At 35.4% G+C, this 25392-nt stretch overlaps 1 protein-coding gene across 3 annotated transcripts in view; it reads right to left on the minus strand.

Moving 5' to 3' along the window:
• The window catches only part of IQUB (IQ motif and ubiquitin domain containing), a 123404-nt gene that overhangs the window by 9304 nt on the left and 88708 nt on the right, over window positions 1-25392 (minus strand). For all 3 annotated transcript variants that reach the window (XM_063642181.1, XM_055283841.2, XM_055283844.2), the window contains exons 8-11: window positions 19211-19386; window positions 8654-8824; window positions 4038-4214; window positions 533-781 (exon numbers count right to left, since the gene is read on the minus strand). In XM_063642181.1, coding sequence (XP_063498251.1) covers window positions 533-781; window positions 4038-4214; window positions 8654-8824; window positions 19211-19386 — 773 coding nt within the window. The remainder of the gene's footprint in view (window positions 1-532; window positions 782-4037; window positions 4215-8653; window positions 8825-19210; window positions 19387-25392) is intronic.

A 25392-nucleotide genomic window follows, 5' to 3' on the forward strand; every position in this document is an offset into this window, starting at 1 on the left:
GCTAGAAGTTCTTACGAGAAGCAGATTACTGATAGGGTCAATGATCCAATGCAATGATTCATCCAAAAGAACTCTGGCCAGAAACTTTCCAGTTGTGTGGTATCATATCAACACTTTACATAGACAAGTACCAAAGTCTTTCCCTAAGGTATTTTTTTTTTTTTTTACTTTCTATAAGCCTTAGCTTTCACTTTTGGTGTTATTTATCATTATGGTCACATTCAGTTTACACTAATTATTACTGTTATTCATAAACACTAGTATGTGTATATGTAACATCAGTTTCTGTAAAAGTCATTCATTCATTCAACAAATATTGAGGGCCTTAAATAAAAACTTGGTACTGTATTAGGTTATAGAGGTATAATGGTGAGCAGGAGGGAAAAAAGCATACTCCTGCCATCACAGAGCTTACAGTCTTGTGGAATAGAGAGTCATTAAACAATCACACACACACACGAACATGCAAAAGATTGCAAGATAGCCTCCTTGACAAGCTTCAGCTATAATTGGCACCCCTTATTGACCATACCTGCATCAAGAAAGCAATTTTAGAATCATCTTCATAATCAGCTTCTGTATAGTAGAGCTGTTGAAGTAAACATTTGTACTTCAAAAATGATTCTCGTTTTTGAGCCTCATTCTCAAGGCTAATGCAGTTACGACACCGGTATATGCGGCGTGAGGTGGATGATACAGAAAATTCTGTAGAAGGCAAATAAAGCTGGCAACTGTGGCAAAAGTAAATCTTCTTATAAAATTTCAATGGGTCTTGAGGGACCTAAATAGTAAGAAAAAAAAAAAAAAAAAGGTATAAAAGCCAGGCCAGGCCAGGCCAAATATGATCCCAACCAATAGAAGCAAAAAGGGCTAACTTATCTTAGAATGAGATTAAAAAAAAAAAGTTGGCTAATTTCTAAAATTATATTTTTCCCTGAACTTCTTATCCTACAGAAAATCTAAATTTCAAGCAGTATTTATTCATCCTGCCAAAATACTGAAAATCTGTTATTCATCAAATCTTAGATATTTGTGGTAAAATCACTTATAAAATTAATTGACTGAAAAAAATAGTAGGAAGAGGCTTTTTATTGTTAAGAAAATTTAGATTTTTTTCAGTTCTATATTACATTAGTTATTCCTATAGGCGATAGCTAGATTCACATATAAGTAAAAACCCACTAACTCAATTGTTCTTCTCATTTAATTTATCTTCAAAACAAATTTAGATTAGTTCAAATGATTAATTTTCAAAGTTTGAAATTCTATGTCTAAAGCAATAGACAGAAAGTAATTCTACCATAAAATAATCAATCCAATTATTCACTATGGGCTAAAGTACCATGAATGAATGAGTGAATTGTGAACATTTCAACACAAACTGAATCAAGACATATATATATGCCAGTCTTTCCTAATTTATGGTACCTCTGGCTTCCATGAAAGTAAAGATTAAGCAGCAACAGAGTTTGCATGTGATATATAAGACTTTCAAAAAATATTTTTATAAAGAAGGAAATGGACATCAATGTTCTATAAATTTTTTCTCTTACTTAATGTGGATTTAAAATATTTACCATTATAATCCCTTCTAATGTTTTACTTTGTTCTAAACATGTGTTACCTTTCTGCACCTTCCCTTCTACTCTGCCTTACTTTTCCTAAACGCTCCATCTTCCCAAAGGGTAATATTCTTTGAAAACTTCATTGTCCCTTGTCTTGTAATTTTGAGAGAGAAGACAATATGTAAATTTAATGGGTAGTCAATTCTTCAGGAGAAAAGAAGAGTGATCTAGGTGTATGATCAAAGATCCAGAAGACAACTTATCTGGTTCCTTTTCTTATTTTGAGATTTACACATTTTGTTTATCTTGAATGATTATTTTATCTTCATGCCTCCTAGGCATTAAATTAGCAAATATATCAGTCAACCTCATGAAAACGCGTTAGTACACCTCTCCATTATAGATGGAGCATTTATTATAATGCCATGGAAAGAAATTCTCTACCCATCTGAAATTGTGCAAGAAAAAAATAACTCATTTTTATTATGATTATGATGACAGAGGGCTCCATTTAAGCTACAGAATTTAACTCTACGAATTCTCCAGAGTACACTGGGTGCTTCATGCTGGCCTACTCCCAAAAAGTGGTTGTGGGGGTAGTGGTGTTCCTTCAAATTCTTCTCCCACTATGCAAACTAAAAATGTGCAAATGAGCCATTCCTTTTTAAAGTCAGTAACTTTTAAATCCAGCCAGTAGTTTGAGATATTGAAGAGCATATTCCCCCCAAAAAAGAAGTACAGGATAATCCATAGATGTGTCCTAGACTCAAGAACAAACTTTAAATCCTTTATCTTAATTAATATATTTATCATATACTGCAGGCAGAAATGCAACATGGTGCAGTCAGTTTGGAAAAAAATGTTTGGTAGTCTCTTTTTAAAGTAAACATGCATTTACTATGTGATTCAATACGCCACTTTCTAGGAATTTACCCCAAAACAATCAATTTACCCAAAAACTCATATCTAGTGCTTATAATGACTTTATTCATAAAAGACCAAAACTCTAAACAATCCAAATGTCCTACAACTGTGAATGGATTTTTAAAGAACTCTTGTACATCCAGATATTAGAATATTTTTCAGCTATAAAAACAAACCACTGATGCACTCAAAAACATGGGTGAATCTCAAATGCAATATGCTAAGTGAAAGACGTCAGTCTCAAAAGACTACATATAGTATGATTCCATTTATATAACCTTCTGAAATAGATAAAACTATAAAAATAAAACACATATCAGTGTTTGCCAAAGATCGGGAATTTAGGGAAAAAGCTGACTACAAGGTGACAGCATTAGAGAATTCTGGGGGCTGACAGGACCATTTCTTATTTTGACTGTGCTACTGGTTACATGACTCTATACATTTTTCAGAACTTACTAAAAAGAGTAAATTTTACCAAAGACAAATTTTAAAAATGAATAAAATGATACAACATTATCTAAAATTGTAGGAACTCTATCAATTGTATTACTCCAAAGATAAACGGAATAAGTCTACAGAGAAAGAAGGTGGCTCAGACAAATGAAACACTGGTTTGAATATGAAATAATATAATGGGAACTTTTTCTCTTGGACTTTTGTTATATTTTAATATCCTTTTTGCAATACAATCAGGTTTTTAAAAATCAAGTTAAAAAATATAAAAATTAAACAATTTTTATTCTTCTAGAAGTTTTGACTAAATATGAGATTTTGTTTTTTAAAAAAAGCTAAAGATGTTTAGTCAGCTTTTTAAGTAAATTTTAACTGAATATAATCATTGAAATAAAACTATAATTCTCTGACAACATTCTCCACCCCAAGAGTTTTACTAATAGTGTTTCAAATAGCTCTGCACAGTAAGAAGGCAATGAAGCATTTATCTTGGCTTTAGAGAGCAAAATTCCCACAGAAGCCTAACGACACTGGAGTTGGAGAAGATAGTGTAATTCAAATATGTTACATTTGAAGTTCTCTCAGAATATCCATATGGACCTGTTCAGTAATAATTATAACTTTGTGATAAGTGTTATAAGGAACACAAACAAGGTATAACATGGAATCTCAGAAAAAAAGAATTTAACTCCCTGTGAGGCCACATGAAGGAGGAGAGATGAGAGTTGAGTTTTAGAAAATGAACAGGAATTGGCTGGGTAAATACTGAATAGCATTCCAGGGGAAACCAATGGTGTGTACAAAGCCACGGAGGCGTGAGAAATCATAATACATTCAACATGATGCAATATTCAGTTGGAAAGTTGGTGAAGAGATTAGGAAATAATTGAAGGTTGGAAATACACACATGTCAAATGAGTAAGTTTAGTTTACCAACATCACAAAGTATCATTCAAAGGAGATACTACCAATAAGATGGTATTCCACATGGACTCCCAAGTAAAGTGTTAAAGCAAAATTTGAATATACTTCAATTTACTATACCACATCTTAGGATTTTGAAAAAGGAATATAGAGAAAAATGTAAAATACCTTAAGGTATTTTGCAACTTCAGGATTAAACAGAGGTGTTTTGATATAATGAAAAAAGAGTGTCGCAATTCTTTTTCGGAGTCCTTCAAGGTTATGATGTTTGACTCCTCTCATCATAAGGTCAACCTCTCTGTCAATCAATTCTAGAATTTCCCGAGTTAGTTTACATTCATGTTCCTATACAAAAAACAAAAATATATGGTATAAAATTTTACAAATCACTAAGTTCATTTTCAAATTGCCATCAAAACGAACCAAAATCTACATTCCTAAAGAAATGAAACATTGCCAGTAGGAGTATAAATTGGCAAAACTAATTTGGAAAAAAATCGGTATTATCCGACATACTGGAGTTAAAGATATGCATAATCTATGACCCAGGAATTCTACTCTTAGGTTCTTTAAAGAAATGTGCATGTAGAGCTCTACTGTTTATATTCACTGAAAATTAGAAACAGCCAATTGTCCATAAATAAATTGATTACATTAATAAATTACGGTTTATTCATACAATAAAATATTATCTGATTTTTTTGTTGTATATATAGCTATATACAACAAAAACTTAAATCTTACAAATTAATTTTAAGCAAAATACTCAAGGTACAAAATAACAGATATAGTACAATTCTGTCAAATAAAATTCAAGAATAAGCAACACTAAACCATATTATTTAAAGATTTATACAGAGGTGGTAAAACTGAAGAAAAATCAAGAAAATGACTACCATGAAAGTCAGTATATAGTTACTTCTAGAAGATGACAGGAGGAATTGTAATTCGAAGGGAAAAGAGGACACCAGAAACGTTGGCAACTTCCTGTTTAATATTTGTTAAACTGTACGTATATATTTTATTCACTTTTCTGCCTATTTATTATAGGTCACAATATTTTTTATAAGGTAATAGAAATGAGTGTGGTTGGATGAAAAAGCCACAAAGCCACAAGTAATAAGCGATTAATGTAGAAATATTTATAAGGTCCTCCAACTGCCAAGGGAAAACTGGAAGATACACAGCTTGAATGAAGGAGTCAGAAGATAAAGTCATTAATTGTAAAATAATGCTCTTCTGTACTTTGTACTACATAGTTGGTAAGGCTAATACGAGAGTCTGCATCAGTGGTCCTTTACCCTGGAGGCACCTTAGAAGGACCTGGGGGAGATTTTTAAAAATTTTAATATTGTCCTCATACCTGAAGAGCTAATTTAACTGCTCTGAAGTGGGGCCTAGGTATTATACTCATTTATGCACATATTCATTCATGCTGTCCCTCTCTCAGGCTCTCCAGGTGATTCTAATATGTACTGAGGTTTAAAATTCACTGGTCTGTATTAGTAACTATCATCAAAATAACACCTATTATTTATTGAGGCCCCCCTCTTTGTAAGGCACTATATTAAGTTTTTATGTTTATATATGTGTGTGTATATATATCTACATACATGTAGATAGATACACACATACATATTCTCAGAGCAACTAATTTTACAAATGACAAAACTGATTTTCATAAATATTAACTTATTTTAAGGTTGTGCAGCCATAAATGAATAGAGTCAGAATCCTCCATCAAAATATTTTCAAGTAAATGTATATATGAATATTTCATACTAAACATATTAAGATATGCATGATTTGCCTTTTATGAGTCCATCCTTTGGCCTTTTTATTACTGGTCCTAATTATGTCAGGATTTATATTGTATTCCCTAAGCACTCTCTTTTTGCCAATCTGGTCTTTTTACTGCCCTCTGTAAGTATCATGTTTATTTCCTACCTCTGGACCTATTGCTTCTTCCTCCCTACCTATCTCTATCTTTCAAGGTTGGTCACTACACAAACATCTTTGAAAAAGTGGTCCAGAAAAAAGGCAGTCAATGCCTTTGCTGCCATGGAGATGTCTCCCTGGAAGAACCATTTACCCAATTATTTAATGCGTTTTAAGAGTTTTGTGTGCCTTGGAGGACAGACACACAAACTCATCCACAGAAAGAGCGTTCTTTACAGTTAGGAGTAAAGAAACCTACACAGGGTATCAAAATGTTATGCTTACGAAATTCTCAGGTTTGTAATCATGTAGCTCACTTAGATGGACCTAAATATGGCTGATAGTTTTCAGCTGTTATATATAGTGAACCACTGATGTTCATTACAATATCTATGTCTATATGTTCTGGCAATCTGCGCCATATCGATGACCAAAACAGACTGACCATGCAGTTATCTAATCCACTGCTTATGTATAAACTTTAGTTAATACAGATGATCAAACAGAAACAACCCATATTTCTATGCTATACTGAACAAGCATCTGCCAAGTGTCTTATTAACTTGAGAACTCAAAAGCACAATTCAGAACCCAAATACTTTTTACCTCTATTGCCCACTTATTATATAAGCTTACATTAAATACTGAGCTTACATTATGGTCAGGATAAATTAAATAAAATAATATAAATTATTTAATTTATTTACACTGACCATAATGTAAGCTCAGTATTTCCTTTAATTTGAGCTATAAAATGCAAGAGCTATACCAATGGTCCTAATAACAGCAGGGTTTCCCCTTTAATTAGGAATATAGACAAAATATTCATTGTGATGAATGTTCGAGTGTGCTGCCCAGATCAGCCCTACTTCAGCACTGAAGCAGACTCTCAGCAGCAGTTTGTGGTAGCTGACAGCTCTCCACTGAGCCTCTCTCTGAGAATTCCCTGTGCTGAAGAGAGCCATCTTGCCTGAAGACAGACAGTTACCATCAGCTGAAAATAAACTGCCTCATCTAAGGTCACGTTTCTTCTCAGGGACATCCTGAATCAAATGACTAATTGCTGTGGCAGTATAAAGACCCAGGATCCTGTGAAAGTCTGGGATATGTGAAAACAAAAACTAAATCAAGTCCTGGCCCAGGTCCAGATCATAATGGATCTACTGGGTTCACAGGGCCACCTAGCATTCATTTCCCTGCTCCTTGAATATATAACTGGAATAGAATACTTGATAGTTGGCACAGCCTCATTACCCTTGATTTCATGACCTGTGGAGTAAGAGCTACCATGATGAGGAAGACCAAGTGGAAGCCCTGTAACTGCCTTAGTCTGGGAACAGAGGAGGTGAAAGTAAAAATGGCCCCACTTACTACTTGGGAAATTTTTGCTTCCTGCCCCTGTAACTCTGGACTTTTCAAGTTTAGAGGTCCTAATTCCTGGAGGAAAAATGCTTCTAATGTATGACACAGTGTAAGTCCTATTAAACTCTGAGCTACAACTAATGCCTAAGTTCTGCAGGCCAAGAGACCTGCGGGCAAGGCAAGTGTTTTCTTGCTTATAGAGGTAACTGACTCTGATCTTCAAAAGACAATGGTGCAGTTATTACCCAACAGGGACAGAGAAGAATATGTTTGGCACCCAGGTAATGGGCATTTCTTGGTATATCTTTGCCTGATTTTGACAGTAAATGGAAGTCTGGTAGCCTCAGCCTGAGAAAAGCATAGTGACCTGTGGTTCAGACCTCTCAAGGTACAAGTCACTCCAAAAAGTGGGCCACCTGGACCAGTCAAGATGCTAGTTCGGGGAGAAGGAAATCTAAAACAGATAGTAGATGAAGGAAACAGTGAGCATGTCTTGTGGCCTTAAAGCCAATGACTACACTAGGGGCTGCAGTTTTTCTTATTAACCTTGCTTTCGGGCCTATCTAAATCCGGAGGAGCTAATCCTAAAACCTACAACATGAAGTGGATCCAGGCAGCAGTATGTGTACTCTCCCCATCCTGGTAGATTGCTGGCTGACAACTCTCAAGTGAGGCTCTCCCCATCCTGGTAGATTGTTGGCTGACAACTCTCAAGTGAGGCTCTTTCTGAGAACTGCTCTCTAATAAAGAAAGTTACCTCATCCAAAGCTATGCCCTTCTGGGGGCAGCCCATCCAATACATGGTCAAAGTGGGAGTAAATTGTCCTGGCCCCTTGCCTAAATTCAGGACAACTCTGGATGGCCTTTCCAGTTTCAGAATTCCCTGTTACACTGGCTGAAGTCATTGTTGAGAATCCACCACAATTTAATTTCTCCATCCTCCCAATTCTGATTTCTCTACTCCCTCACAGGAATTATCCTGATAGCACTCTCCAACAAACTTCCTGAATATAAACCCCATCTCTGAGTTTGTTGTTTGTGTCTTGGGAAAATTTGATCTGTGATATCCGCCAACTTTGTTTTCATTAAAAGTAGGATGAAGAACACAGAAAATCAATAATTGACAAGAAAAAAGATAAAAATACAATGGTGCTGCTTTAAAACTGCTAAAAATCAATTTTTCACTGAAAAAGTCAACATATGTAGATTATAATTGCTGTTTATGTAATTATTAATCTCATGCTATACTGCATATATTTGCATTCATTGCATACAGATACATTTACATTCATTATATTTACATTTATTATGTATTATAACATATTTGGAGAACTTTTAGGTAAATATTAATGCATAAACCACATCCTTCCCAAATTATACCAAAACAATTCTTAATGTAAAACACTTTATTTGTTTTAGTATTTCATTAATTTTTTTTTATTGATAGTGAACTCTACCCCCAAACTAAGAGAAAGTTAACATACCTTTACAGTGTGTTTAAGAGTTAAAAGCACATCCAGCCTCTCATCTTGAGAGATATTTTTCAGCATAATGCACTTATAGATATTTTGCAGCTCTCTGGCTCTGATGGTGAACTGTGTATCCATCTCAATTGTTTTGCCATTAGGGGTTCTCCATATCTTTGGAGCTGAACACTTTAAAATAATATTATGTTTATAATTATCAGTTAATTAGAAACTACAAATAACAATTTTGATCCTTCTACTAAAAGTCTACCTTAATATAATGTGCTTTATAACTAAAGTATCGCTAAAGCTTAAGAAAATTAATTTAAGAATTTGCAGATCAGGCAAAAGTAAAATATTTTAGAAAAAAACAAATATGAAAGACAGTTATTCAGTCTGTAGAAGTTCATACACTTCTACAATATTCAGGATTTGCTACTAGTTTTTATGTTGAATTGTTTGAGAGATGTATGGAATTACTCATTAATCCCATGAGGACAATTATCTGCTTAGTTCAATTATACTGACTGTATATAAATACGTCTTGATCCTGCCTTGCCAATTGAAGATAACTTTTGTAGAGTAATTATGACAATCCTCAATATATTTAGACCTAAAGATATACCAAAAAGGGACTCTCTGAGTTATGGTTTAATGTCCTATAAAAATACTTCTATAAGAAGTTCAAAATTCTTCTCAAAGCAGATGTCCATAGTGAAAGAGCTATATTGCTGTCTTAACAGTGCTGGGCTGTGGTTCCTGCCTCCCTGATGCTGGCTAAGATTCTCACTTCCTATTTCCAAATCTGGCTTAGTGCCTCCCAACCTAGCCCACCTCCTAAATGAAGGGCCAGAAATGAAGTTCACTTGCCCTGAAGCTCCTCTGAGGACTCCCAGGCTAAGAATTCAGAGATTGGAGACAGGAGGTGAAATTAGTCCTCCTCAGGAAACACAGGATAATCTTTAATGATGGTACCTCTGTGTTTGCCACTGCTTCTGTTCCCTCTGACAGGGACATTTAGAGGAGATGCATTCACCCAGAAATTTCACAGTGAACACTTACTGTCTATTAGCTCCTCTACTTTAGGGTACAAAGCTGAGCTGCTCAGTTTCTTTCCCTAATGACAATTTTTCAGAAATAAGACTATGTTGATCATGACAACTCTTCAAAAACATGTTGGGTGTTTTTGTAGGTTAACTGTAATTGCTCTGGTGTCCTTGTAGTACAATTTACACCATACTTGCAAACATTTAAATCTTAGATGTGATCTAACGTAAGGTTTAAATTGAAGCTCTATGTATTGGAACAGATCATCAAGAATGTGGACTAACCAAATAGAGACATTATATAAAACTGTATTTAGAATGACAGAAGGCCGGGCACAGTGGCTCACGCCAGTAATCCCAGCACTTTGGGAAGCCGAGGCGGGCAGATCACGAGGTCAGGAGATCGAGACCATCTTGGCTAACACAGTGAAACCCCATCTCTACTAAAACTACAAAAAATTAGCCGGGTGTGGTGACGGGCACTCGTAGTCCCAGCTACTCGGGAGGCTGAGGTAGGAGAATGGCGTGAACCTGGGAGGTGGAGCTTGCAGTGAGCCAAGATTGCGCCACTGCACTCCAGCCTAGGCGACAGAGCGAGACTCTGTCTCAAAAAAAAAAAAAAAAAAAAAAACAATGACAGTATCAGGAAGGAATTTTAGTTGTAATATCAATTTACATCTAATTTTTTATATTTCACATTAGCCAAATCACATTGAGAACTGCAAAGCTACCTCTTAAAAACAACTATATTTGATATATTCTCGAAGTAATGGCATCATATTCAGATCAAAGCCAAAATTAATGTTATTCAGAGGTAGGAATCTTCATCAGAAACTTTAGATTCTCAGCTCCAGTTTTAATCCAGTAAATGAGAAGCTGCAGCCCTATAATTAATTTATATTGTTACTGCATAAATTTAATATTAAATAATGTATTATTATCAGACTGATATAATTAAGATTGATTAAAAGCTTATAAGGAAAATAGCTCAATAACAAAATATTTTATTCAATTCTTATCACTTAGAAATAAAATAATTTTTAAATGCATATAGCTTTATTTTGGGTAGGCCTCAGAGTGTTATTGAAGCTTGATGCTTATTTTAAAGCTCTTTTTAAAAAGTTTTTAAAGGCTAGGGCTAGGTTTCATGCTGTAATATTCTAAAGTCTAACCAATGTCTTAATCTTTGCATACAATTTTCCTCAGGTTTGCTCTATTAAATGCAATTCCTTTTCTTCCAGTAACTTGGACAACACCTTTTGATCTGCAGGGTGGTAAATTATTTCATGTGTAATAATTCAAATATAATGACCTTTTTATGAAACACCTACTTTACCTATCACATTGTACTTTTCAGTTGATAGACTGATTTAACTCTATCTTCCTCCCAAGTTTTTAGCCCTAACAAATATAGCATAATGTGGTTAGATCTTGGTTTCCAAATATATTCTTCATCTAAGTCCTTTCCACCTTTCAATTTTGAACTCAAACCCTACCTCTTCCATAAAGATTCTTCTAACTACTATGGTTTGAAACAATTATATCACTTGTATGTGAAATCCTATTGTACTTGTAGAAACACACAAACACACACAAGTATACAGTGTCTCTATTTCAGTGACTAGAGGCAATGAAATTTGGATCCAAATTGCTTTATAATTGTTTTATGTTTGCTAATTCCATTTCTCCCAAAAAAGTATGAGAAATAAATTTCTCAGCCAGGCACGGTGGCTCACACCTATAATTTCAGCACTTTGGGAGGCCAAGGCAGGCAGATTACTTGAGGTCGGGAGTTTGGGACCAGCCTGGCCAACATGGTGATAACCCATCTCTACTAAAAACACAAAATTTAGCTGAGTGCGGTGGCACTCAACTGTAATCCCAGCTACTTGTGAGGCTGAGGCAGGAGAATTACTTCAACCCAGAAGGTGGAAGTTGCAGTGCGCCAAGATTGCGCCACTGCACTCCAGCCTGGGCAACAGTGCAAGACCCCATCTCAAAAAAAAACAGAAAGAAAAGAAAGAAAGAGAGAGAAAGAAAGAAATTTCTCATGTAGTTCTATATATCTCACGTGTCTACAATACTCTTTCATTCATTCAACAAATATTTACTGTGTTTACTATACATTAATCAATGTATTAGGCACTGAGTAGATAAAATACTATCCTGGTTTTAAGAACTCTCAAATCTCATGGGATGGAAGGGTAAGAAAATAAGTAATTAGAAAAAAAAATGAGTACGCTTGATGACTGTAGATAAATAGGTAACTATGGGTTGCTATGAAGCACTTAACTGTTAAAAAGAAAGTATCTAAGATGAAATCTGAAGAATAACTAGGAGTTAGCCAGATTAAAGGGAACCGAGTGATACAAAGAATCCTAGATTTGAAGTTCAAGTTCCCTAGAGCTGGCACTGAAAAGATATTAAAAAATCTGTTCAGCAAAGCTGTTTTTATACTTAGATGTATTTCAGCCAACACAGATAACTTGATCTTCAAGCCTAGGCTTTTTTGATTTCAGGGCTTAAGGTGTTTTTTACTCTGACACAGGAAAAATGTCAACTTTGCTTATTTCTCTTCCCTATTTCCTTTTTTCTTTGAAAGCTTTGGCTGTGATAACAGATATACAACAATCATGTACTTAAATTGCTTCAGAAAATAGGAGCATAATAAATTCCATTTAGCTGCCAACAAATGAGACAGCACAGACCCTGGAAGAGAGAAACAGAAGAACAGCAGGAAGACACATTTCAGGGAAAGGAAGGTGGAGAAATAACAAGAACCTTGAGAGCAGCAGGCTTCCACAAAAAAGAAGAAATGACTGCACTAGGAGAGTAGATATTTTCTTCCTCCTAAATTAATTATCAAGCCCCTAAGGACACAAATTAAGAATAGCCCTAACTCTCCGCAAAAGCTACTGTATAGTGATCAACTTTTCTTTTACACAGCACAGGGGTTTTGCTCAGCCATAGCAGCACCCTTATTTCATGCAGAGTTCAGAAAGAGGCAGTGGCACTTTCCTGCCCCACTAACTGTTACCTACCTGGGTATGGAGAAAAAGCATTTAAAAGACACAGCTAACATGGATTGCAGTTTTTTAAGCCTGCAATTGTGAATAGTGTACAAATCAATGGTTATCAAATAAATAAATGGCCTTGACTCAAGGAAAAATATCTTACAGAAATTCAAATGGTCTCTACACAGTTTGGGTAAATAACACCCAAAGATACATTAGAAACCACCTGATGATTTTTGATTCAAACTTCTTGACCTGAATTTCTTCACCTCTGTCAAGCTGTGTGAGTTTTTCTGTTTTTTTTGTTTTTTGTTTTTCTGATGGAGTCTCACTCCGTTGCCCAGGCTGGAGTGCAATGGTGCAATCTCGGCTCACTGCAGCTTCCACCTCCCGGGTTCAAGTGATTCTCCTGCCTCAGCCTCCCGAGTAGCTGGGATTACAGGCACCCACCACCATGCCCAGCTAATTTTTTTTTTTTTTGTATTTTTAGTAGAGACATGGTTTCACCATGTTGGTCAGGCTGGTCTTAAACTCCTGACCTCGTGATCCACCTGCCTTGGCCTCCCAAAGTGCTGGGATTACAGGCGTGAGCCACCGTGCCCAACCAAGTTTTTAATATTTGATACCCTGTGGAAGTCAATATTTGGTGGGTTAAATTTACTAATTATTTAATGCTTTAAAAAATCTTTAGAGTTAGCCTTTTATTAAGAATGAGAACTTAGTATAGAGTCTATTATAATCTATTAGCTCAATGCTTTGACTGGATAAATTTAAGACTCTATAATTCATTATTCAGAGACATTCTATGCTCAGGACAAAAGGATTAAAAATAAAATATTAGTTCAATAAATCACACAGTATTTGGACTCAAAAAAGTGAAACTGAAACTAAAATATAAAATTGTATTATCCAAAGTTATTTCCAAATTAAAGGAAAGTAAATGTTTCTCTGGATATATCTGTATATTGTGGTGTTAAATGAAGATCTTCAAATTCACATATGGCACTGGTTGTTTGTTAATTTTGATATCTGAAAAAACTCTGACCTTGTCTACTTTCAGGGATTAATCATAAGCTATCTTTTCTTAAAAATCAAAAACTTTAGAATAATAAGTTACTTCATTCAAGTTTTATGAAATCAACACTGACTCCTCCTGAATATTAGAGATAATACTAGGCTTGGGGGTGGGGGAGGTTGACAAACATAGCGAAAAACGGACACTTTGTAAGTATTCGCATCAAAAGACTAAAATTTATCGTAATCGTCTTCTTAGTATAGAATCATATACAAAAAGGTGATTTAGGTGATTCTGAATTCGAGTAACAGTGAGTTTTTAATTTACTATAGCAGGCTAAAAGCAGGCCAGAAGTCACTGTTAGTCAATATTTTTCAACACTGGATTAATTAGGCTATGTGCACTGACTGGGAGTTGTCGTCAAGCGTAGCTGATCCATATTGTGGTGTGTTCTTCCTGTCCTAATACAAGTCTTTAGTCAAAACTGAAGGAAAATCCCATTGCATCAACTAAAATGTCAATTTCCTTTAAAATTTAGCCTGGAGATTGATGAGATTAATTGGTTTATCAGCTGGGGTAACTGTGGGTTTAGAACTCCAATTCTAAAACATGTGACCCACAAAACGCCTTTGCCTTGATTTCTACAAATTCTTGTGGCTAACTTCATCCTTCCCTCAATTCTCTGCCTTTCACCTTTGTGTGTTACCCTGATCCATCTGGACATGGAGCCCAGCTTATTTATCTGGTTTCCTCTCCCTTTCCAAAAATAAAATTATATTGCATTTAATATTTCCTTTATTTAGTCACACAACTAAAGAAGTCACAAAAAGTCACCCTGTACATCCACTGCCTTCCAATTGTCTCCTCACTTTACCTTATCTATTTCCCTCTAGGACAACTCTTGAAAACCTCCATTTTCCTGGAATAGAACAATTCTTTCTGTACTCAGGATCCTTCAGAGTCTCAAATTCCACCCCAACAGCTTATCAAAGTATTTACAAAAAAACAAACACACAAAAATTAGATCTCCCTTCCTCCTAGGAATTCTGGTAAACAGAATTTTAAAATTTCCCCATTTCACTTTTTTTTTTTTTTTTGGTGAGATTTACATAAGACCATCTTAGAGTGCCTAACCTCATGAGAAAGGGTAGTGGTCATCAACTGACTCTGGAATCACTTTCATATGTTGGGCCTTGATCCATTTATGGATACTCCATAATTTCAAAAAGTTTACTTAAATGTTTATAGACAATGCTAGACATGGGGCCTGGGGTAGGGAATGTTCTGGGCATAAAGAATAGACATTGTGTAAGTATATACAACAATAGAATTTTAAGTAGTTTGCAGGAAATAGAAAACAGTATGATGGCACTAGTGGGAAAATTCTGCAGAAGGCTCAGCATCAAATAAAAAAAGGTGACACCCATCTTCACTGTCCATGGACACTCAGAGGCTTCCAGTTCCTTTGAATATTCGTGTTGCCCTGGGCCCATACTCTCTTCTCTGGTGAGGTTAACAATTAAGTATCCCAGTGATGAAGCAGGATGCAAGATAAAGCAACTTGCTAAACAAGTAAGTTTATTTCAAAAGCTGACTCCAGAGAAGTATGAATATTATAGCTTTCCTACAATAAATTCATCTTTCCTAGAATTAACATATTTAAGCATTTAAAATGACAGTATCTACATTACATAATTTCTTGAAACTTGGAATACAAAATTGGACAACCACTATTTCTCTCCCTTATTCTTCCTCCCTACCTTCTTCCACAAACATTTATTGACACTGTAGTAAGAACTGTGCTAAGATATGAGGATACAGAGATAAATGACAACTCTTTCCTTTAAAGGTTCAAAATCTAGAAAGAATTCAGGCATGTAGATACAACAAAGAGTGCACACTATGTACAAAGACAGAGATGAGACAGTCTCATGAGAGCATATACTACAGGCTAGAGTAGGTGGACCAGCATTTGCTTTCTGGAAGAAGAGGCATCTGAGCTTGTTTTACAGGGTCAATAGCTAGCTACTAAGGAAGGAAGGAAAGGATGTTCCATGTAAAGGCACCCAATGCAAAAGGATCGAGAGCACCTGGTCTTTCTGGGGATATGCAAGTAATCGAGCATGGCTGAAGCAGTGTGGGTATAGTATTCAGGGAGAGATGGCAGTGATACAACAGTGAGATAAGTGAGGTTTGAAAACATGAAAATCCTTGTTCCCTAAGGGCAGTGAGGAAGGACAGGGTCAGAGTTGTGTTTAGTGAGGCCACTTTGGCAGTGATATAGATAATGGAGAAGAGAATTGAGAAGTGAAACTGGAGGCAGCAGCTCAATTTGGAAACATAAAGAAATCCAGATGAGAAGAAAATCCAGATTCAATTAAGTCAGGGTCGAGCTCATGCACAGAAGATAAGGCAAGACCTGTCTCATGACAGCCTCCCAGGGGAGATAGGAAGGCCTATTTGATATATGCAGAGTCATCAGGACACCAGGGCAGAGCCTTTTCCCTACAGGCAATGGTAGTGGGTTTGGAAAGGAAGAAGTAAAGAATTAAGGAGGTATTAGGAATCCAACTTACAAGGGATGTAAAGGACCTCTTCAAGGAGAACTACAAACCACTGCTCAATAAAATAAAAGAGGACACAAACAAATGGAAGAACATGCCATGCTCATGGACAGGAAGAATCAATATCGTGGAAATGGCCATACTACCCAAGGTAATTTATAGATTCAATGCCATCCCCATCAAGCTACCAATGACTTTCTTCACAGAATTGGAAAAAAACTACTTTAAAATTCATGTGGAACCCAAAAAGAGCCCGCATTACCAAGACAATCCTAAGCAAAGAGAATAAAGCTGGAGGCATCATGCTACCTGACTTCAAACTATACTACAAGGCTACAGTAACCAAAATAGCATGGTACTGGTATCAAAACAGAGAGACAGACCAATGGAAAAGAACAGAGGCCTCAGAAATAACACCACACATCTACAACTATCTGATCTTTGTCAAACCTGACAAAAACAAGCAATGGGGAAAGGATTCCCTATTTAATAAATGGTGCTGGGAAAACTGGCTAGCCATATGTAGAAAGCTGAAATTGGATCCCTTCCTTACACACCTTATACAAAAATTAATTCAAGATGGATTAAAGACTTAAATGTTAGACCTAAAACCATAAAAACCCTGGAAGAAAACCTAGGCAATACCATTCAGGACATAGGCATGGGCAAGGACTTCATGTCTAAAACACCAAAAGCAACGGCAATAAAAGTCAAAATAGACAAATGGGATCTAATTAAACTAAAGAGCTTCTGTGCAGCAAAAGAAACTACCATCAGTGTGAACAGGCAACCTATAGAATGGGAGAAAATTTTTGCAATCTACCCATCTGACAAAGGGCTAATATCCAGAATCTACACAGAACTTAAACAAATTTACAAGAAAAAAACAAACAACCCCATCAAAAAGTGGGCAAAGGATATGAAGACATTTCTCAAAAGAAGGCATTTATGCAGCCAACAGACACATGAAAAAATGCTCATCATCACTGGCCATCAGAGAAATGCAAATCAAAACCACAACAAGATACCATCTCACACCAGTTAGAATGGCGATCATTAAAATATCAGGAAACAACAGATGCTGGAGAGGATGTGGAGAAACAGGAATGCTTTTACACTGTTGGTGGGAGTATAAACTAGTTCAACCATCGTGGAAGACAGTGTGGCGGTTCCTCAAGGATCTAGAATTAGAAATACCATTTAACTTAGTGATCCCATTAGTGAGTATATACTCAAAGGATTATAAACCATGCTACTATAAAGACACATGCACCCGTATGTTTATTATGGCACTCTTCACAATAGCAAAAACTTGGAACCAACCCAAATGTCCATCAATGATAGACTGGATTAAGAAAATGTGGCACATATATAACATGGAATACTATGCAGCCATAAAAAAGGATGAGTTCACATCCTTTGCTGGGATGAAGCTGGAAGCCATTATTCTGAGCAAACTATCACAAGGACAAAAAACCAAACACCGCATGTTCTCACTCATAGGTGGGAAGTGAACAATGAGAACACTTGGACATGGGGTGGGGAACATCACACATGGGGGCCTGTGATGGGGTGGGAAGCAGGGGGAGGGATAGCATTAGGAGAAATACCTAATGTAGATGACGAGTTAATGGGTGCAGCAAACCAACATGGCACGTATATACCTATGTAATAAACCTGCACGTTCTGCACATGTACCCTAGAACTTAAAGTATAATAATAAAAAAAGAAACAATGTATGCTAAAGCAGAGTACTTAGTAAGTGCTCAAAATCACTATTAAATAGTTGACCCAGGATTAAAAAGAATTGAGGAGGTATTAAACAATAGAATAAACAGGTTGCTGGCTAGATGGGGAAGTCAAAAATAATGCCCAGGTTTCTGTCTGGAGCAACTGAGTAGATGATGAAATTTCATACAGATAGATTTATGCTGCAGAACAAGATCAGTTTACAGGTGAGGGGCAAGGGATAGTAAGGTGATAGGACTTAGGGTTCATCATGTCTCCTTGAAGTGTAATCTTGGGATATCCAAAGAGCAGTGACAGTAGGCCATTGGATATATGATGTAGAAGCTCCTTAAAGGGATCTGGCATGGAACTATAGGGAGTTCTGGGATGCAGGTAGTAGTTAAAGCCACAGATAAACTGAGATCAAATAAAGGAGTGAAGAAGATGAGAGGAGGGCATTGAGAATATCAAAAATATGGTTTTTAAGAACAAATGTCTTCAAATAATAAGAACCATAGAAACAGAAGCACTACAGGCTAACATCTTAGAGAAATGCACCCCTTCGTAGCTGAATTGGCTTTAAATTGTTTGGAAAGACTAGGTTTATAAAAGAAAATTGATCACTATGGAAACAGGCTATTCAATGTCAAACAGGCAGTTTGACCACAAAAGTGGTAATTACTTTAGTTTTTTTCCTTAATTATATGTTTTCATGGTTTTCAATAATCATATATTCGTTCGGTCAGAAATTTGAAGTTAGTTAATGATGTGGTGAGCCAAAGCAAAAATACTACTCTATAGCTATTTCTCCCAGGTTGCTTACCATCAGAGCACCCCAGACCTAGATGTTTCGTGACTTTAATACTTTGCATTTTATCACAGTATACAACTTATCTGATTTATATAGCCAATCTAAATCTAAATGAACACAGTCACAAGAAATGTGTCTCCATCTTTTCCTTCATGGCCAATCCCCTTAATTAAGAATGTATGGATTTCATATTACCTATCAATTTTTACTCTAGGCTGCTATTAAAATCTCAAGCTATACCAGAAAAAAAAATATATCACATTTTAAGAAATATGTCATCAAAATCCTAAAGAAAATTCATGTAAATTCTTGCAATCTAAGTCTCTTGTCTGGTACATTATTCTACATTTTTAAACTCAGAATACATTCATATTTAAATAGTAGTCACTTCACTAACCTTATCCAAAAAAGCTTGTATTGCTGCTTCCTGATTTGCCATATAAGCAATGTATCTATGTCTCCCAATGGAAGCAATTATCTGAATCTCTTTTTCCAGAAGTTCACACAGAGCAGCTTTCCTTTCAGCTCCAGTGAAAGATTGGTTAACACGTGTAAGTTCTTCTTGCCGCCAGACTAGAGGAATAACACAATAGACTCCTGAGTTTTTAAAATCCCATTTTTTATGATCACATCCTGACGAGGAGTATTTTATTTTTACATCAATTTAAACAAAAGTATACACAGATAGAATCATTCATATTGTACACCTGATGCATGAAAAAAAGTGACGAAATGGAAGCAGAGAGACTTAATAAAAGTAGAGTCAAAGAAACAGAAGCCAAAGGGAAACAGTACAGATGATGTCAAATTATAACTCCAAGTGAGCATTCATACTGCCTAGCATTGACAAAAATATGACTTGGACTTTGTGGCAGCCATGAGCGTGCACTGTTCACATCTCCCTTCAAGAGAGTACCTGTCACAAGGGGCAAAGGTAATTGACAGTTCCAACTACAGCATTTCAGATCTGCTGCCTTGGTGAAGCCAAGGTCACACTCTGCCTACAAAGCTCTCATCAATGACCAAGCACCATGTGGGAGTCAGAGCCTGACTGTATGTGCCCAACAGTGGACTTTTCTGTGGTCAATCATATTAGAGTCAATTGTTGGGCTGGCTTAGGCTTCCTTAGAGCTAAGATCTTCCATACCCCATCTTCTTTCCTTCCCTCTCTCAACTGATGAGGTGTCAAACCTCATCTCAAACTGAAGATTTCCTTTTCCTTCCTCTGCTCCCTCTCCCCTTTATCGTTCACTTCCAATTACATCCTGGTGTCTGCTTCCCCAAGGATCCAAATTGATATAGTTTTATGTAGAATTGTTGATTTCAGTCATTTCCTTCATTCACTTAGGTGCTGTTTTCCATTTATTTACAAAACTCTAAATTATAGTCACAAATGTTATAAAGTAATTGCATTTACTGTTTATTCAAACTAATGCATTATGTTATAATAATATTTATGATATTTTAAAGCCCTGGTTACTATCAGTAAAAAACGTGCTGCCCAAACTTAAATAAATCAAAATTTCCAAGCTCAGATAGATACATGCATTTTACCAAGTTTTCCATTTAATTTTTACATATACTAAACTTGGAGAAGAAAACTCTTTTGTATCCCACATTTCAAAAATGTCAACATTATTTACATGAACAAAAGAATAGGGTTGGAAATAACTTGAGAAATTAAATTGTTCAACCCCACGTTTAAGAAAGTATCCTTCTCTTAGCAGCTTGAACAGGTTTAATTTGCCCACCCTGGTTCTAATACTAGCCTGTGAGGCAACACGGCGTCAGTTTGTTTCTTGGGCCACATGGTATTCCTTTAGGTATGTGAAGGGAGCAATCACCCCCCACCTATGTTTTATCTTCTCTAGACATAAATATTTCTGTTTCTTCAATTGTGCATCATTTGACTCATTTTCTGTCCATGTAAGTCAAGCTCCTCTGATTTATCATAGTACCTCTTAAAATATGGCATACCAAATTTCTGTCAAGATAGAAGCTTCTATACAAACTGCTACCTCCCCTCTCCTATGTCACTGCTAAAACGATAAAAAAAATATGAAAGACAGGAGAAATGAGAGAGACTTAAATCAGTACTAAAAATTTGAAAGGAGTTTATCCCTATGTAAGAAACCCTGGGGAATTTCTAAAAGATATAGTGCAGATACTACCAAATAAATGAAAGACTGTCAAAAAGGCACACAAATGTTGTTAACCAAACTTCTGCTTCTCATCTCAGAAAGTGAACATCCTAGCAGAAGATGAGAAACCCCAACTTAAGCACTCGGAACTAGAGAAAAGGGTAGCCTATCAAGCTATTTGATAGTTTACCATGCTTTAGGAAAGTCTTTGGAAAACTTTCAGAAGAATGCCTAACATTTCAAATCACTGCAGAAGATAATAACAACTATGAGTTTATGCAAAAAAAAAAAACCAAATATTTTAAATGGTGCAAAAAGCAAGATGAGAAAAGCAAAACAAAGCATAATAGTTAGGTTTAAAATATGAAATGATTATACAGATATTCTTCTGTTGAAAATAAGATAATTTTGTAAAATTCTAGTGACATGATGTTTTCAGAGGGCACACGTGAAAAAAAGTGACATGAAAGGTGAAATTTAAAAGGTTAGCAGATATGACCAAAAAAGAAAGCAGAAGTAGCAATATTAAAACATAAAACTTGGGGGAGAACCTCAAAATTCAGGTCTTTTAGGTAGAAGGTGATTTTATGATGAAAGGTCTGACTGTCACGAATGTTTATATAGGAAATCATATACCATCAAATATGTTTTTAAAAAATTCTATCAATTATAAACACAATGTTGGGGAGTATGTTTTATATTATTTAAAAAATAGATAAAATAAAAATGCATTAGTCTATGACAGAGCCAAGTAAAAAAATTAAAAGCATATTTGAACAATGATTTTTAAAAATTAAATTGTCATACATCAAGCTCTGAACACCAAAAGCTGAAAATGTAACTTCATTTTCCAAGTTCAATAAACCATTTATATAGACATATCATATTGTAGTAGAAACCAGAAATGTTACAAACTACATTTCTACCACAGAACAATTAAACTAGAATAACAAAAGTTTAAATAGAAATATTCCAGTTGCTTGTTAACTGAAGAAATATCATCAAAAATAACAATTTAATCAAAGTAAAAAGTATAACAATACAAAGAAAAAAACACTACATGTCAAAATGCATAGGATGCAACAAAAATTTCAACAAGGGAAACTTGGGGAAATTTAGCATAAATAATCCTCAAATGTCAGTCATGTAGCTGTCAAAAGTAGGAGGGATTTATAAAAAGCTGTAATGTTTGTAATAACCACAAGTCTTCTCTGAAAGATCATGTCTTCTGAGTACTTTGCCCATTCTTCATGACTAAAGATTACTGAGAACAGTTTTGATCATTACTCTGATACCTTGGAATATACATCTGGACTGGGAACCCAAACTCACTTAAGCCATGTTTGTGCTATGCTCTGCATAGACATGAAAGCAAAACATGTTGAAACTGCAGCCCACTGCTCATTATTCTGAACAAATATTCCCAAAGTCACTTTACTCATTGGCATGTATCATAAGTTTCAGTTCATTGCAGGTATTTTTGGATTTTCTGAACTATTCCTAAAAATACTTATGTGCCACATTTTATAGTTCTCCTTGTTTATTGTGCCTCTCACATGTGGTTTTCGATTTGCAGAATAAATTCTGTCCTTTCACTTCCACAAGCAGGATGCTCGTGGATTCCTCCCCATAGACAGTAGGCTTCTCTTCCATCCACAGAGGTTTACATAGATTTAGCTTCATTCAACATACTCTCCCATTTCTCACAAACCATGTTATCCTTTCATTACACACAGTCCTTTTCAGTGTGGACTTATCAGCTGGTTTACCACTGGAGGGCTACATTTACTTAATAAGCCATCTAAATCTTTCCTTTCAGATGGAGATTATTATTAGATTATGAGAATAATGAAGCTTTACAGTCTCATGAACTGGCCATAGAATCAAACCAATTTTTTTTCTGAATTCCAAGAAGCCTATTTCTCTGATATGGTTATTATAATTGCCCAAACCCTATCGCTTCATTGCCAATTCAAAACACTCAATAATTTTTGAGCAATTATTATGTGAAAGGACACTGGTTCTATGGTTCATACAAAAGCGAGAATAACGTAATTCCTTCTTAGAGGAACTAATATGTTTCCCTGCCTCTCGCTGGCTGGACATACTATAAAATCCTTCCACATGAACAGAATTTCTACTTCTCTTTTCATTTATCTTCACCTAAAAGCCCAACATTTTCACCATTAGGTTTAAAGACTTCCTTTGAGTAGATCTCTTCTTGGCAGATTACTTACCCTTGTCTTCCATTATATACAACTCAATCAAGTAAAATATACCCTTGCATTGTTATATCCCAGACATGATTACTTTCTCACTAAGTTTAGGAATAATTCATGTAATTGGAAGCCATATTTGCCTTCTTCTAATAAAAATTTCATGTTTACTTTAAAATCAGTCTCTATGCATTAGAAGATAAATATCTGAGGCCATAAGTATTGTATCTGGCCACTGCCTTTCATAATATCTAGTTTTATAGTTTTATCAGAGTATTTCTTTCTCCTCTCAAATTTCAATTTGAATTCATCCTGGTCAGGTCTAAGACTTGCCAGTCATGTTCTTTAAAAGAATCCACTCTGTCCCTTATCAGGAATACATCATACAGAAACTGTACAGCTTGGTCTGTACAGCAAGAGGATTTACAAATTTAAAAGCTAAATTATGTTTAGCAAAAAGATTGTAAATTTAAGAGCTAAATTATGTTACGAAAGTCTAAGAAATCTGTGATTGATGAGTTTGTTATTTAAGAGCTGGTAACTTTACCAACCAAAAGAACTTTAAGAACTATGACAAAATCTATATACCAAAAGGCAGTTTATGAATGAAGAGAAAAACTGCTGGCCTGCGGATATAACTGAGACAATTTATCTGATATGATTATATCAGATAGTCTGATAACTAAGACTATTTATCTGATATAATTATATCAGATTATATGGATGTTCTGCAAAAGTGAATAAAAATGGAATTATATTAGCAATCCTATTTTATGTCCCAGTTTTACAACAGAAACCTTTAGAATCAATAATAAATTTAGGTAGATCACTAAGTTATTATTTTAGCTATTCTCAAAAAAACTCAAAGAATAATATACTACTCTTCTAGATAAATACTTAAGTCTTGGATGAATCTGGAGATACATAAGTGTGTATTCAAGTACACATATTCATATCCATTCAGATTCTCTATTTTCGTTAGATTATCAGTAGGCCTTTTAAAAAGGAAACGACCCAACCAACCTGACGAGAAATGAAAATAAAAGACCTTAATTCCGGTAAAATTCTCTATTAGATGAATAACTTCCCTGTAAATCTACAGTAAGGGATGAAATATGTCAGCAAAAAGCACTATTTCCCAACTACTAACAAAGAACAGAAAAACAGAAGACACAGGAACAGCTAAACAAAACTGATTTTATATCTAATCTGATGGTTTCTAGAACTATACAGAAGAGACACTGGGTGAGGACAAGAGAGAGTCTGCCTCCTTTCCTAAAATATGTTATCTAGGGATGATAATAAAAAAATTGAGATGCTATATTACTTTACTAGGGCTTCCATAACAAAGTACCATCGGTTGGGTGGTTTAAACAACAGAACTTTATTTCCTCAAAATTCTGGAGGCTAAAGGTCCAAGACTAATATGTCAACAGGCTTGGTTTCTTCTGAGGGCTTCTCAGCTTGGCTTACAGTTGATTATCTTCTGGTATCTTCATATGGATTTTCCCTCTACACATGCCTGTGTCCTAATCTTTTCTTCTTATAAGTACACCAGTTATACTGGATGAAGGCCAACCTGTATGACCTCATTTTTTCTTAATTATCTCTTTAAAAGCCCTTCTCCAAGTACAGTCACATTCTGAGGTAATGAGGGTTACAACTGCAACATACGGATTTGGGGGAAACATAAGTCAGCCCATTACAGATATTGATAACCACAAATATTTTTAAGCAAAAGATATTAAAGGAATTGGTTCATTTGAAAAAACTGATTTACTTTGTCTTCTCATCTTCCTAGACAGACCACCTGATTTCCAGGGTTTGAGGTTCAACTATAAAACGAAAGGAGAACAGGACTAGTATCTAAAGCCCATATTCATTTTAAATTTCTGAAATCTAAACTTGCAATTTCCAAACAAGAAATAGCAGAACATACAATATTTTGTCCACCATTGGCAGTTTTGATGCATCTGCATTTTAAAATTCTCATCACAGACTAGAAGCCTAACTGGAGAGAACCAAGCAAGATTCCAACTAAAAGCCTCTCTTGAACAGTTAAGACAGTGGTATGTATAGAGAATCATGGTCAAAAAGTAGAGATTCAAGCCCAATCTGTGTGTCAAGAGAGGTTTCTGGAAGATCATTACTCCAATGCTGCGTCTGAGATAAGAGTCATTCAGGCAATGAAAGGTAGAAGGATATTCCAGATGACAAACACG

This window comes from Symphalangus syndactylus, chromosome 6 (assembly GCF_028878055.3).
Source record: "Symphalangus syndactylus isolate Jambi chromosome 6, NHGRI_mSymSyn1-v2.1_pri, whole genome shotgun sequence".
NCBI lineage: Eukaryota > Metazoa > Chordata > Mammalia > Primates > Hylobatidae > Symphalangus > Symphalangus syndactylus.